This window comes from Sardina pilchardus, chromosome 7 (genome assembly GCF_963854185.1).
Source record: "Sardina pilchardus chromosome 7, fSarPil1.1, whole genome shotgun sequence".
Taxonomy (NCBI): Eukaryota; Metazoa; Chordata; class Actinopteri; order Clupeiformes; family Clupeidae; genus Sardina; species Sardina pilchardus.
The window spans coordinates 16,945,844-16,960,227 of record NC_085000.1 but is presented as its reverse complement, the minus strand read 5'-3'; the positions used below and the strand labels follow the sequence as shown (position 1 = coordinate 16,960,227).

The following is a 14,384-nucleotide window of genomic DNA, read 5'->3' as shown; positions in this document are numbered from 1 at the left end:
CGTTTCACAATATTTTTGACAGCTGAGTCATCTATCTGTCCTTAAAAGAAAAGATGAGCACATTTTTCTGAGTATTAGGCATAGGATAAACCAACCGTATGATGAAGCACTAATATTGAACACTAATAGGTGTGTGTGTGTGTGTGTGTGTGTGTGTGTGTGTGTGTGTGTGTGTGTGTGTGTGTGTGTGTGTGTGTGTGTGTGTGTGTGTGTGTGTGTGTGTGTGTGTGTGCGATGAGGCTGCTCAGAAAGTGAAGGCTATGGACTACCTGAACATAGATTGTTATACATTGTTAAACTAAGATCAATGCTCAGCTCCAATGTAAGTGCCAATCACTTTGCTACAGAACTATTGCAAACAATAGAAAATCTGCCACTTGCTGCTGGTCAATGTTATCCCTGCCTTAGGGTATGAAACTGCCATGGTTGACCTCACTGTGTTCTGATGATTTTTGTGTATATCTCAACAAAAGCCCAAATTGCATCGGACATAGCCCAAGGCTCTTTGTCACTGAAACATCTGTCTCTTTGGACAAAGTCACCTTAGTTTGAAAGTACTGTACAACACCCTTTAGTTGTAACTGCACCCTAAAATATGTTTTTTGAGCTGTTGATTGATTGAATTTACTCATAAGTGGTGAACTACACTATTACCAGGGTTAATATTGACAAAAATTGTGTTTCCCGAGAAAAGAAACATTTCCTATGATTTTGTATAGAGAATGGGAATGTGACGTTGCGGACATTTTCGCGGTTGCGCCGCGGTGGCGTCTGGGATACATAGTGAGGCCTCTTGTACGCTGCTGCCAATGCTGTATCATTGTAAACATTGTAAAACATTGCTAACTGGCTGTTTCTAACACTGTTTTTCACACATCATGGGACGAACCTGTTGTGTTGTTGGATGTAACGTCCGTGCCTACGATCGTCAGGTAAAAAAAATCAACAACGGAGTGTCTTTTTATTACTTTCAGGATCTCACGTCCACTCTCCAGACGGTCTGTCATAGGGATCCATGTAACCGATCAAAGATATCTTTTCTATATAACGTTTCCTCGCGTCCGGCAGGAGCTTGTCTCTGTACGGTCCATTACTACTTCTACTACTAGTTTTTAGCATAGTAGCCTAAATGTTTACATCTAGTGTTACTGTTTTGGCTAGCCGATCTTGTTCGAAATACCATAGGTTTCTTGTTTATAATTCGCGCCGCGGCCTCACCTAATGGAGGAAAACGCCCTTTTTGTCCCAGAATGCATTGCGCCGCTGACTTCCGTTCCCATTCTCTATTGGAGATATAGCTCTCCGCGCCTTCTACAGGTTGAAACATGCCATGGCATTTTGGTCAAAAATGCTATTGGAATGCTGACGTAGTCCTGCACTTCTCTGGCGAATCTACGTCACCGTGTCGTTACAAATTAGGAATGAAACGCCCCAACACCTGCTGCCCTGATTGTGATAATTTAACGTGATAAAGCCTACCTTCCAAATTTCAGAACGTCCTGCCCATTTTGAAAGCCTTTTTCAGAAATGTGAAGTGGGTGGAATTATGGGGTGCAGTTACACTTTAATTCAACCCCTTTACCTCAACAATCGGGTTATGTGTAGTCATCTCCATAACCAATGTGTGTGTGTGTGTGTGAGTGTGTGTGTGTGTGTGTGTGTGTGTATGTGTATTTGTCATGAAAGCATGTGTTTGTTTTGTGATTGCAGGAGGTGGCTCTACAGAGAATGAGCAGCCAGGACAAGCTGGGCCTGACGTTGTGCTACCGCACTGACGAGGATGAGACTGGGGTGTACGTCAGCGAGGTAACACACACATCACAGGGCTCAGAAACACATACTTGGTGGACACAGAACCAGGCGGACCAGGAAGATAATTGTAACATCATACTTTGAATGATGGGCAAAATACAATGCTAGCCTAACTAAAGTTACCGTAATTTGATATAGGCTAGGCCATTTTGCACATTTCACAACATGGGCAAGACCTGAAACACAACATGGGTCAGGTCAATACAGCCATACGATAATTAATTTATGCACGAGAGCTTTGCTTTTTGACAGACTTTGCACTTTGTCTGCCATTAACATCAAACATGTTTCCATATTCAGCATTTCATTCCTCTTTGTTGTCACAGATTGATCCAAACAGTATTGCAGCAAAAGATGGGCGCATTCGAGAAGGTGACAGAATCATTCAGGTAGGCCACTGCTTTCAAATGTCATAACAGGTGACTGGCCTGTCCAAAATCACACACATATCCATACCCTTTAATTAATGTTGATTATGCATATACCATACTGTACATATAAGAGCAGAATGTGTGATGTACAGTAATATACTGTATGTGTTTGATGTATATTCACACCTTCGTTCATGTTACTTGCAATGATGACAGTTGTGTTTATACAGTGGTGTAGTCTATTAGTGGGTATACTGTGATGTAGTAGTTAGCTGTAGTGGGTATACTGTGATCAACACCAAATGTTAATATGCATCCTTGCCTATTTTGAGTGGGTATACTGAGATGGTGATGCTTTTTAAGTGGATATACTGTAGTCCTGCGTATCACGTAGACTACATCACTGTGTATATGAACATACGTAATTGTGTTTAAGTGGGTATACTGTAGTCCTGCGTATCACGTAGAGTCGTAGACTACACCACTGTGTATATGAACATACGTAATTGTGTTGCTGTGCTGTTGTGTGTCAGATCAATGGTGTGGAGATCCAGACGCATGAGGATGCAGTGGCCCTGCTGGCCAGTGAGAAGAGCAGAAATGTGTGTCTCCTCTTGGCTCGGCCCGAGTGCCAGGTTTGCTCACAGACCATAACTGTGACAAGCACTGCAATGATGCGCATACGCACACACACACACACACACACACACACACACAGAGACAGAGACATGTATGCACTGACGCACACATGCACGTGCACACACACACACACACATAAATCCACAGGCACGTATACATACACACACACACACACACACACACGGTCAGCATTGTGCAAATACACACGTTCAAACAGTCCACACTGTTTAAATATACTACAGAACAGCTGGAAACCATGGAAACGAGTCATGTCCAGACACTTCTGCAACTGATTCGGTCCTGGAGCCAGCATCCAGGAGAACTGATGAATGAGACTTAGAGGATTGCTTAATTTTAATGCCAAATCCTTAGGATGTTGATCATGGCATGGAATCATTGATGTTATCTCAGGGGTTTGGTTATTATCCCCAATTCCAATAAATAAATCGAGAAATTCAGAAACATTAAGTAGCGGTAAATCAAGAGAAAGTGGCCAATAAATACTAACCTGAGGTCGTTGTTTTCCAGCTGGACGGAGGCTGGTTGGAGGACGACAGGAACGACTTCCTGGACGGGCTGCACATGGACATGCTGGAGGAGCAGCATCACCAGGCCATGCAGTACACGGCCAGCATGCTGCAGCAGGTCAGAGCCCAAAGAGACCACGCAACACTGCCCCCTGCTGGGGAACACCGAGACTGGCACATTATTTTTGCACATGCACATGTTGGAATGGAAACAACATGGAAAACAAGTTAGGCAATACATATTTTTTAGCTAAAAGACTTCTCAAGCATAGCCTGGGTGTTCCCATACTGCCTTGCGCGGTGATTTCAATCCCGCTGCTAAGCCAGTCTGGAAACTAACGCCCAAATGTTCGCCTGATGTTGGCGAACCAATCACAGAACATCCGAGAAGTTTCCGTTGCCTTCTTGCGTCTACATTCGACGCCAAAGGATTTACACTGATGTCAATGGCAGCCCTTAACGTTGCATATGAACGCGCGGGGGCACCTCATGCGTCCTCGTTCGACGAGTTGGGTGAGCTATGCGCATTTGATAGACATCCGTGGCGCCCAATGAACGGATCTGGGCATTTTTTCAAATACGAGAAAATGAACGTCTGGTTGCCAGACCACGTCTCATTTGAGAAGTGGTAGGCGTTAGCCAGGCTAACTCAAGCCGGTGTTGGTCATAGAATCTGGTAAATGTATACTGGCAATAAGGGGAGACTAAGAGTGTCAGTTTGAGGTACAGTATATGGGATACAAAGTTGCAATATATAAGTATACCGCATGTATGAAATATTATTCTAGAAAAAATATAGATATTTTATGTAGCAGCTATAAAAGCTATTTAAATGCATAGATTGACAGATAGATAGATAGATACAGCAGATAGATAGATAGATACAGTAGATAGATAGACAGATAGATAGATAGACCGATAGATAGATAGATAGTAGATGCATTGAGAGCTACTGACTCCCCTCTCTTTTGTAGAACATGCACCCTGGGTACGCGGGGATGCATGACGGCGTGGCCATCCTGTCCCACCACCACGAGAAGGACAGTGGCGTGGGCCGCACGGACGACAGCACCCGCAACGACGAGAGCTCCGAGCAGGAGAACGCGCACGACGACGCCGCCGTGCTGCTGGGCGACCCTCGCGCCGTCCGCGCCTACAGCCGGGACACGCTGGGCAGCAGCGGCGACGGAGACGCGCACCTGAGCAACGACTCCTTCTTCTCGGCCGACGCCGACGCCGACTCCCTGGGCCTCCTGGAGGACGAGTGCGAGCACTTCCGCGAGCTGCTGGAGCTCAAGTACCTGGTGCGCGGCGGCGGTCACGGGTATGGAAGCGGCGGTGTCGTCCCGTGGCAGGGCGCCCACCCCGGCGCGGGTATGGGCGGCGTGGTGATGCCCGTGGACCCGGAGCTGGAGTTCCTGAACGCTGAGCTGCGGCACATCGAGCTGGAGTGCCAGAGCATCGTGCACGCTCACCACATGCAGCGGCTGCACGGGCAGGTGTGCGGCGCAGGAGGAGGAGGCGATGTAGGCGTACGAGGAGGAGGAGGAGGAGGAGGAGGAGGAGGTGATGCTGCCGAGCCCTGGCTCCATCGCAACGGACTCCACCGGACGGACGCGCGGCACGCCGACCTCCGGGGGGCGATGATGATGGAGCCTCTGGACGACGCGGAGGTGGACAAGGACAGCTCCAGCGCCTACAACACGGGCGAGAGCTGCCGCAGCAGCAGCACGCCGGGCCCCAGCACGCTGGACCTGTCGTCCTCCACCAGCTCCACCCAGAGACACGCCAGCGACGAGCCGGCCCAGCACAAGCCCGACGCCACCAGGGCCTCCAGCCACCCGCTCTCGCCCATCCGCGAGTCCCGCGCCAGCCCCTCCCGGAGCCGTCTGTCCGGCAAGCCGGCGAAGGTCGCACCGCCGACGCCGCCGACGACTGCTGCATCGCCGGCGGGGAGCAGACAGGACGAGGCGGCGTCGAGGAGCCCGGCGAAGTCGAAGTCGCCGTCTCGCTCGCCCTACAAGCACGCGCACATCCCGGCGCACGCGCAGCACTACCAGAGCTACATGCACCTGGTGCAGCAGCGCTCGGCCGTGGAGTACGCCCAGAGCCAGACCAGCCTGGCCAGCGCCTGCTGCGGGGAGCGGGACGACGGCGCCCCCCCCCGGCCCTCCGAGTCCCGCGGGGGCGGGGGCAGCGCAGCCAGCGGCGACGGCGGGCCCAAGGACGAGTGGAAGGTGAAGGTGCGGAGCGACGGCACGCGCTACATCACCAAGCGTCCGGCGCGCGGGCGGCTGCTGCGCGAGCGCGCCCTGCGCATCTGCGAGGAGCGCTGCGGCCTCACCACCGACGACGACGCCGCCAGCGAGCTCAAGATGGGCCGCTACTGGAGCAAGGAGGAGCGCAAGCAGCACGCCAGCCGCGCCCGCCAGCAGCGCCAGCGCCGCGAGATGGTCAAGCAGAGCCGCGCCGACGCCACCGGCCCGCGGGACTCCTCCTCCTCCGCCGCCGCTACCGGGGGGGTCAGGGGGAGCAGCGGAGGAGAGGGAACGGACGACAAGCGCGAGCCCGACATCATCGAGCTCAGCCACAAGAAGATGATGCGCAAGAGGAACAGGCGGATCTTCGACAACTGGATGACCATCCAGGAGCTCTTGGCGCACGGTACGAGGTCGCCGGACGGCACGCGTGTCTACAACTCCCTCCTCTCCGTCACCACGGTGTAGGTGAGCGCCTCCGGAGCGAGGACCGCCTGGATTACCGGGACCTTGCAAGGGTGTCGGGCTTCCAAGGCAGAGGGCCCTAATTTAAATGAAGAGCAAAGGGCAAAGTTCTTAAGTTACTCAACTAAAGCTAATTTGATAACGTTGGAAAATACCTCATTTATTACCACGTGCTAGATCCTAAGCACAAAGATCTGTAGGTCTGCTCAATACTCCACCACATCAGCACACCATCGCTTTAGTTTACACACAAGACACTTTGCTCTTTGCCCAACCATTTATACAAGGGCCCAGAGACTCACAAGAAAATTGGAAGAGAGACCACATACTGTTTGGAGTGAAGTATCCTGCCCCCTTTGATGGAACAATCACAGCCATATTAGAGAAGAGGAGCCTGCTAAACAGACTACGGAGACCAAAAGCTGGATTTATGGTAGGAAGTGTGTCAGTGACCAAATGAGTGTGCACGATTACGTACGGATGTGAGGAAGAACTGTGTCAGTGATTGAAACAAACTTCTCCCTCCAGACTTTTGTCATTGTTCTCTTTCAATCGATATCCCAGGGAAGGCCTCACTGACCACAGACAAGGATTTGTGAATGACATGTATGTATTTTTGTACATAACTCCCATTAAAGATTTTCTCAAGCATAATGTGTGGTCTTTACCCAAAAGGCATGAGGATAAGGTTGTTGAAGGACGGTTATTGTCAACAATGGTCACAAGCTCATGTGTACTTGCTCAGCCATCACTTGACATTGATAAGGATGTTTAGCTGGGGTGGCACTACTCCTGGGATGCGTGTGAGGCTGCAAAATCACATATAAACTTGGAAAGCACTGACCTTGGAAAGAGCGCAGACCTTTCAGACCTTCCCTGAAAATGTCCTCATAATCGCATCCATAACTCTTGAGTTATCTTGCTAATAAAAAGCCAAACAAACAGACAGACAAACAAACAAACCCCGATGAAAACATGAAACTTATCAGGTAACCATGTCCACTGATAAGCCCTATGGATAGAGGGCAGTTGGAGCTTGGACACTACTGTAGAGAATGGGAATGAGGGTTTGTAATGGAATGCAAGAATGCGCCTTTTTCTCAAGGTCTTTGGCTTAAAATCCCATTTGTTATTGCCACACAATTTAACACACACACACATACAAACAGACAAACAAGACTGTCAAATCTCAAATGTCAACATTTATTGCTTTTTATGAATACTGTATTGAAAGCCCAAACATTCAATTTACAGAGAAATCTTTTGATTTTTGTGTGTTTTAAAACCTTCACAAAAAGCAGTGAACACGTATTACAATCTACAAAATCTACTTTACAGAAATTTAAAAATTCTAAATATCAAAAAGGAGTTGCCGAAATGGGGTAAAAGATGCAACAGCCTAAACATAAAATAAATGAAAATAAAGACAAAGTATGAGTGAATTAATGTTAAAACAATTCATTTGACACTAAAAATGGCTCACCAAAAATAAAATGATGCTTTCACGTGATTCAGTAGTGGCTTGGTAACCGACTCAAATCTAAACTGGAATAAAAACAAGGTAACGTGTTAAATTAGGCTACTTCTTTATAGCAAAGGACTGCACGTAGAAAAGAGAGGACAAAACACTGGTAAGTCTCCAGGTACGGGCACTGTTGGCGAAGCATGGTCTCTCCCTACTGCCATGTTGTCACGTACAAAGAAGATAAAACATTGACAACTAGTGTTTCAAACCAAATAAAACTTAAGTCACAAGCATGATTTCATAAGGGCATTTTTTTTGTTTGTTTGTTTTTTAATGGTGGAGGTGGAACAGGTTGAGCAGAGGGCTTGCTGTGGCACAGGCTGGCTTCTCCCAGCAGAGGGCAGTGTTAGACTGGGGCGCACTCCTGGAATGTTTCTCACTGCTCTTTCTGCCAAGGACGGGAGACACTGATGGGAGATGGACCACACTTCCTTGGTCCCATTAATGAGCAGACAAAGGCATTCACCTCCGGCCGACATAACTTCAGTGACACAAACTCATGAGGGAAGAATGAGCGCTTGCAGAGAAACGTGATCATGAAGACATTCCCACTTCAGTCTTTTCGTCTTCTTCTATTCCCCACAAAAAGCATGTGGCCTCAACTTGGACATCATAGCCACGGGAGGGAGAGAAAGGCTTCATATGTACATGAATGCAGAGGGCTTCAAAATCATGAAAAAAGGTCCAAAATTAAACAAACTGGAAAAGAAAAAGGAAAAAGAAAAAAACAATCTCTGTTTGTGCATTGTGGACATCAGAGGCAAGTCCTCTGGACAGCCACAAAACTAGCTCCCCTGTCTCCCCATTTCATCATTTCACAGAGGGAGGGAGGGAGAGGCATTGCTGCTGAGAGGTCCACTGGTATTGGTCAAACGTCTGGCTTTTACTTGTCAGTACAGTGTGAGCAGAGGGGCCTGGTCTCTGCTCCTGCCCGGGCGCGCTAGTCCTGGTCCATCTGCTCCTCTGACGGCGTTTCTGAGCTGTCCAAGCTGCTCCCCACCGCACTCGTGCTCACGCTCACGCTGCCCTCTGCTGGGCTGCTGGGGCCAGCGCGGGCCGAGGACTCCACAGACGTCGTCTCCTCTTCACCGCCGCTGCTGCTGCTGCTGCTGCTGCTGCTGCTGACGGGGTCTCCGCTACTCTCCGGCGTCTCCTCCGCCCCTGGGCCTGCGGCCGGAGACGGAGCCGGCTCCTCCGATTGGTCCGCTTTGACGCCGCTCTCCTTGCTGTCGGCCGGCCCGGGGGAGGCTTCCCCCTCCGATTTGCTGTCTGCACTCTCCAGGGGCTCACTCTGTGTGCTGGATGGCTCTGTGGAGGGAAGAAGATCCCAAGATGTTACAGAAGGGGAGAGAAAGCCACCATTGTGTGTGTGTGTGCATGCATTTAAACATGATTGACAGGTCAAAAATCAGCTACTGCTGTTAGTTGGCGCACGCATCATTTCAGATGTGTTTATCAGCCACATCACATCTAGCAGCTGAGTGTATGTGTGTGTATGTGTATGTGTATGTGTATGTGTGTGTGTGTGTGTGTGTGTGTGTGTGTGTGTGCGTGTGCGTGTGCGTGTGTGCGTGTCAGTGAAAAAAAAAGACCACCTTGATCAGAGGTGCTCTCCTCCGCTGCTTTGCTCTCTGTCGTTGGGTTGGTGACGTCCGTGGAAGACTGCGGTGTGTTGGAGGAGGAAGAGTCCTCCGGTGCGATGGGATCCGGCGAGAACTTTCCTTCCTCGTATTCCTCTTCGTCGTCTTCCTCATTTTCCTCCTCTTCCTCCTCTTCTTCCTCCTCCTCCTCGTCCTCCTCCAGCTCATCCTTGTCGAACTTGAGCCTCTTGGCTTCCTGCCTCTCGGCCTCGGGAGAGTCATCATCATCCTCTGCCAGGTGCTTGTTCTTCATCGGGCTGCAGTGGGACGAGTCTGCCTCCGATGACGACGACGATGACGATGACGAATCACTACAAAAGAATTCAGACGGTCATCCACACTCTCCTTCCATACGGAACACCTGTTGTTTTCACCCTGTAATGCCATCAATCACGATGACCACTTCACAAGCACGTGCCAAAATCCACTTACTCAGTGACACAGTGACAAGAGACGAGCACAAGCCCTCTATTCTGTTTTGACGCTCCCCAACCCCTCTTTTTTTTATAGTATCTATTTATTTATTTTTCTATTTAATTTATTTCTGTAGTTGAATAGACACTTGAGCACAAAGAATTTCAATACTTATAAATGCTTATTTATGAGTACATGACAATAAACTTTTAACTTAACTTTCTGCCCTTGACATGCAACCATTCAAGTACAGTTTGAGAAGTTTAATACAATTATTAGAATATTAGGCTAGATCAACTAGAACTGTCAATGACACGAACAGTTCCAAGCTACTATGTTTTTTCCATTAATGGACATTGAATAAAATCCTAACACTTTTTCAAGCACACACATTATTTTGCCGTTACAACAACTTTTTTGATGCGACATCCCACAAATTCAATCCAACAGTCTTAACAGAAGACAGTGCTCCTATTGTGAAGCTGTCAACAGTCACAAATTCAGCATTATCCACATTATATTACAATGCCTAAACAGCATTAACAGTGGATAAACAGATCATAGAAAGAAGGCTATAACACAAACAGATGCCAGATGAATGTGCAGTATGGGGACTGAGACTGCAGACGGACAGACAGGCGGACAGACAGACAGAGGCAGACATACAGACAGAGACAGACAGACAGACAGACCTGAGGGCTTTCTCTGTTGACTCCGTGGGCGAGTCCTTGCTCTCTGTGCTATCTGGAAGGCCATTGGTGGCCGCTGGCCTCGATAAAGAGAACTTCGCAGAGGGTCTGCTCAGGGTCCTGGGAGTGCCGGGCCCATTGACATTCCTGAAGGACAGAAAGAAAGACAGACGGAGGAAAGAGAGAAGATGAGATGCATGTTTCAACACACAGCACATTGGGCAATTGGGTCCGTCTGTTGTTGATATATTGCAGAGGAAGTGCATTCCCTCAATCACTTTGCACTTAACGGGAGGGAGTCATTTTTCAACATCACTCTTCACAGGCCAAACAACATCCTCTGGCTATACATTCAGTCTGCAATGGAAACCAACATCCTTCACCTCTGGTGTACATTGTCATTATAGCCTCCCAGCTCCCCCAAGTCAAATCCCTGAACCCCAAAAAACTTAACTGACATCAGACATTTGAGTGGCTGCAATGGCTCAAGACCAAATTGACAACATAAAAAACACATTGCACATTTCCATTTAATTTATTATTTTTTGCTGAAGCTTCCATGATGCCTCAAGGGGTAAACCCGTGTTTTGTGTCATGGATTGTTGGCGACTCCTTTAGGGTAAAGACCCTTATGCACTGTACAAGTCTTCACAAACGCAAAGTTTGAGGTTCTGTGAGTGTGGACATCATCGCCATTGGGCTTCTCACTCACCTGTCTGTGTAGATGGATGAATTCCCAGACAGCACCCCATTCACTCGGCTCATGTTACTTGACCCATTTTTCCTTCAAAAGCAAATTCATAAATGTCAGCTTTATTATTATCATTAATAATACTAATACTAATAATCAATCCCATTTAACATTTAAAAAGCTATGGTATACAAAGCGATTGTGTGATCGAGCGAAATGTTTCCTGTTCCTGATCTGTTATAGCAGGGACTAGCAGCAATCTGAGAAGGCTCAACATCTACAGATGCATTCCATTATAGAATACTCACTCAGAGCTTGGATATATACAGCTGACCACCATCACATTCTGCAAGACAACAGGGAGAGAGAGGTCACAGGGTGGTCTTCACACTTCATAGGCAACTGACTTGGTAGGTGTCAGAGCATGTGTGATCTATAACTACTACTGTAGATGTACGTCAGAATATTTGCATTGGGTTTAAATTAAAGCAGTTACTTCAAAAGACATGACATTGTTTATGCTATTTGGACAGCGCTTACCTTCTCCACTCCTCTCAGGAACTTGTCTGTCCCTGTGTAGTTTCTCTTCGGCTCAGTAAGGAGTTCACATAAGCGCTGTATTGTGAAGGGGATCCTGAAATCAAATGAGGGTGATGTTGACCATGACTATAGACAAAAATATGTCTCTGGAACCTTTGTGACAAAATATTGCAAAGAACAAGGACCATTCAAATTCATATTGGTAGACTTGTTGTCCATTATACTGTGGCAAATGATTATTGATATTTGTATTGGTCCAGACTTTCCACAAGAGTTAAACATTGAAATTAAACATTCAATCTATTTCTTTTCCAGGGTTGTTGTACACTCCAAGAATAGTTTGGGCATATTTCCAAACTGTTCCCACACGCAGCTATATCTACTGAATTAGTAGCCTGAATGTTTTTATCCAAAGCCACCAACAAAATTCAACGCAAATGACTCAATACACTTGGAGGAGGTCTGCGTCTTTTCGTTTCCAGATATTTTAGGATTTCGCAGTGGTATTGTTTCAATATCAAGTTGAAATATTTATGGCAATAATGATATCGAAGTCATAATTCTGGTATCGTGACAAATTTTGAGTACACATGTAACCGGCATGCTGACGAAAGGGATATCCACTCAGGTCTTAATTTCTGATTGGGCAAGAGGCATTCCATGACTGGGGTCGAACCCGGCAAAACCCCACATAGACTCTTCACCACTAGAAATCACTATGCACTATGCATTCAATCAAAGCGAGGGAGATGAAAGTGTTTTAGCGCTATTGTCACGTCATATTTTCACGTCATATTGTTTTACAAACATCACCCCCACTAGAATGAGAGCCAGCGTTATCATGATATCACTCTTTCAAATTGCCATTACACAGTGTACAGCATATCAGCAGAGAGCAAAGAGCCCATGTTCTCTTGAGTTAAAGTTTTGTATTTACCCTTTGTACCCATCCACAATCTTCAGTATCCTCTCCTTCATCTCATCATAGGGAATGTACTCCACATTGGGGTTGGCTGGGCCCCGTTGCTCTGGAGACGACGCTCGGAAGTCGTCCATCACCTTCTCCAGCTTGAACAGGAAGTAGCTTTTAAACTGGGACCACTGGATCCTGGAAGCACAAATTCAATGGCAAATGAATCAGCCATTTTGCCAGGTTATAGAAACAACAACTGACCGCCAGGTCCCCAGTTCCATGCGGAATTTAGAGAGACTATGAAAAAGTTATATCTGTTTCCATGTTACAAACATTTCAACAGCAAAATAACAATATATTACACATGTGTAACAGCAAAATCAAACAGTACTCACAATGTATCTCCAGTTTTTGCAATGTGACACAAAAATTGATCCAGCACAGGGCACGTGTCTTTCTTCCCTTTCTTCTCGAAATCTAAGTGGAGGGAAGTCATAATAATAATCAGTCTTGAACCCATCATATGATCTCGAGTGTGGTTTGAGGAACTGGCTCAGGCCAAGGACAACAACAAAAGAGCTAGCTACATAAATTATTATGTGACCGTCCGTGTGTGAACAGGGTAACAGCGGGCATAACAGAACATAAACACAATGTAAGATAATCTATCATTAATCTGCTTCAGTTTCCATAACGTTAATATAGTTTGGTGGCAGCTCTGCCTAGCCCACAGTTAGCATTGTGAAATTAAAAGACATTTTATGACATTTTAATATTTTAACGGTGATAACCACACCAACATAAACGACGACATTAGATTACAGCAAAACGTCGCCTTGCCGTATTTATGAACAAGGCTAACGTTGCCATTACCCCTACAAAATAGTGAGATGACTAACCGTTAGCTCATGGTTTAGGCTACTTGATGTTAACGTTTCAGAGCCTTTAAACATAGTAGAAGCATCTAAATAAAATCACAACTATCACGATATCAGGTGAACCAATGTGCATTTCCCTGGTTGTTCGAAAACAACGTATATTCTGCATAGTTGATTCAAAAGTGCTATCATGCCGGTGAAGTGGTTAGCTGATAGCTTGACTAAGCAAGCTAGAACTACTCAATAGCTAGTTACATTATGTCCATTGACCGCAATGATAATCATACAACTTGCTAGCTAGAGCTAATAGTTCACAGCCAATTTAGAAATCAGCCAAAACAGATAGCAGATTTTCCGTAATCTAGCTGTCTAAGTTTACCTATTTCCTAGACAAGTATCAACCACAACTGATATGGTATTTCGCCTTTTAGTAATAAGGCTGGTTTACATTAATTATGAAAACCACTTTTAAGTTCTCGGTTGAACTATATAGTTGGCTTACTAGCTAACGTTAGCGGATATTAGCTTGGGGATGTACAAGGCAGTATCATCACAAGTGCTAGCTGGATAGCTTAGGCAGAAATCTCGATGATGGATAGCGAAGGTAGCGATAGCTAACAGCTAGCTGAAAATCTGAAATCTCGCTCGCTTAAATGTCAGTCTCTTTTCAATTGAACAATAGATCGTAGCTGCGTTCACATACCATTAAAAGCTCCTGTAAGTGTGTCGATTTCCATGGTCTTGGTTTTATTGCTACTTAGCTAGTTCCTCCGAATCCTCCTGAAAACAGGCTGCTAACAGCGTCCCTGACAGAATTGCAGCAACACTTTAATATGGCGTTGATGATGTCATTACGCATAAACTGAGCATGTCATGGTCATGATACTAGCCAACTTCATACTGCACCTGCCTACTAGATATTTCCAGCAGAAACTAAACCACATCTTTATAAGGGTTAGCATGCTGCTGCCTGTCAATATTAATATTTAGCTAACAAAGAGACTTGCACACAGGTGCACATA

General features: G+C 46.5%; 2 protein-coding genes across 4 annotated transcripts in view; one reads left to right on the top strand and one right to left on the bottom strand.

Moving 5' to 3' along the window:
* Nucleotides 1-6,720, top strand: part of LOC134087451 (E3 ubiquitin-protein ligase PDZRN3-B-like) — a 39,601-nt gene extending 32,881 nt beyond the window's left edge. For 2 of the 3 annotated variants that reach the window (XM_062540955.1, XM_062540953.1), the window contains 5 exons: nt 1,711-1,806; nt 2,139-2,201; nt 2,717-2,818; nt 3,351-3,467; nt 4,324-6,720. In XM_062540955.1, the coding sequence (XP_062396939.1) occupies nt 1,711-1,806; nt 2,139-2,201; nt 2,717-2,818; nt 3,351-3,467; nt 4,324-6,075 (2,130 nt within the window). In that variant the 3' untranslated portion in view covers nt 6,076-6,720. The remainder of the gene's footprint in view (nt 1-1,710; nt 1,807-2,138; nt 2,202-2,716; nt 2,819-3,350; nt 3,468-4,323) is intronic. The other variant, XM_062540954.1, reaches the window with a different exon arrangement.
* Nucleotides 6,721-7,254: 534 nt separating this feature from the next.
* Nucleotides 7,255-14,214, bottom strand: ppp4r2a (protein phosphatase 4, regulatory subunit 2a). The gene is made up of 9 exons (XM_062540956.1): nt 14,066-14,214; nt 12,880-12,961; nt 12,509-12,679; nt 11,572-11,665; nt 11,340-11,377; nt 11,053-11,124; nt 10,344-10,487; nt 9,193-9,548; nt 7,255-8,905 (listed from the first exon to the last, which is right to left on the bottom strand). The coding sequence occupies exons 1-9, from the start codon at nt 14,097-14,099 to the stop codon at nt 8,538-8,540; spliced, it is 1,359 nt and encodes a 452-aa protein (XP_062396940.1). The 5' UTR covers nt 14,100-14,214; the 3' UTR covers nt 7,255-8,537.
* Between the last annotated feature and the right edge of the window lie 170 nt (nt 14,215-14,384).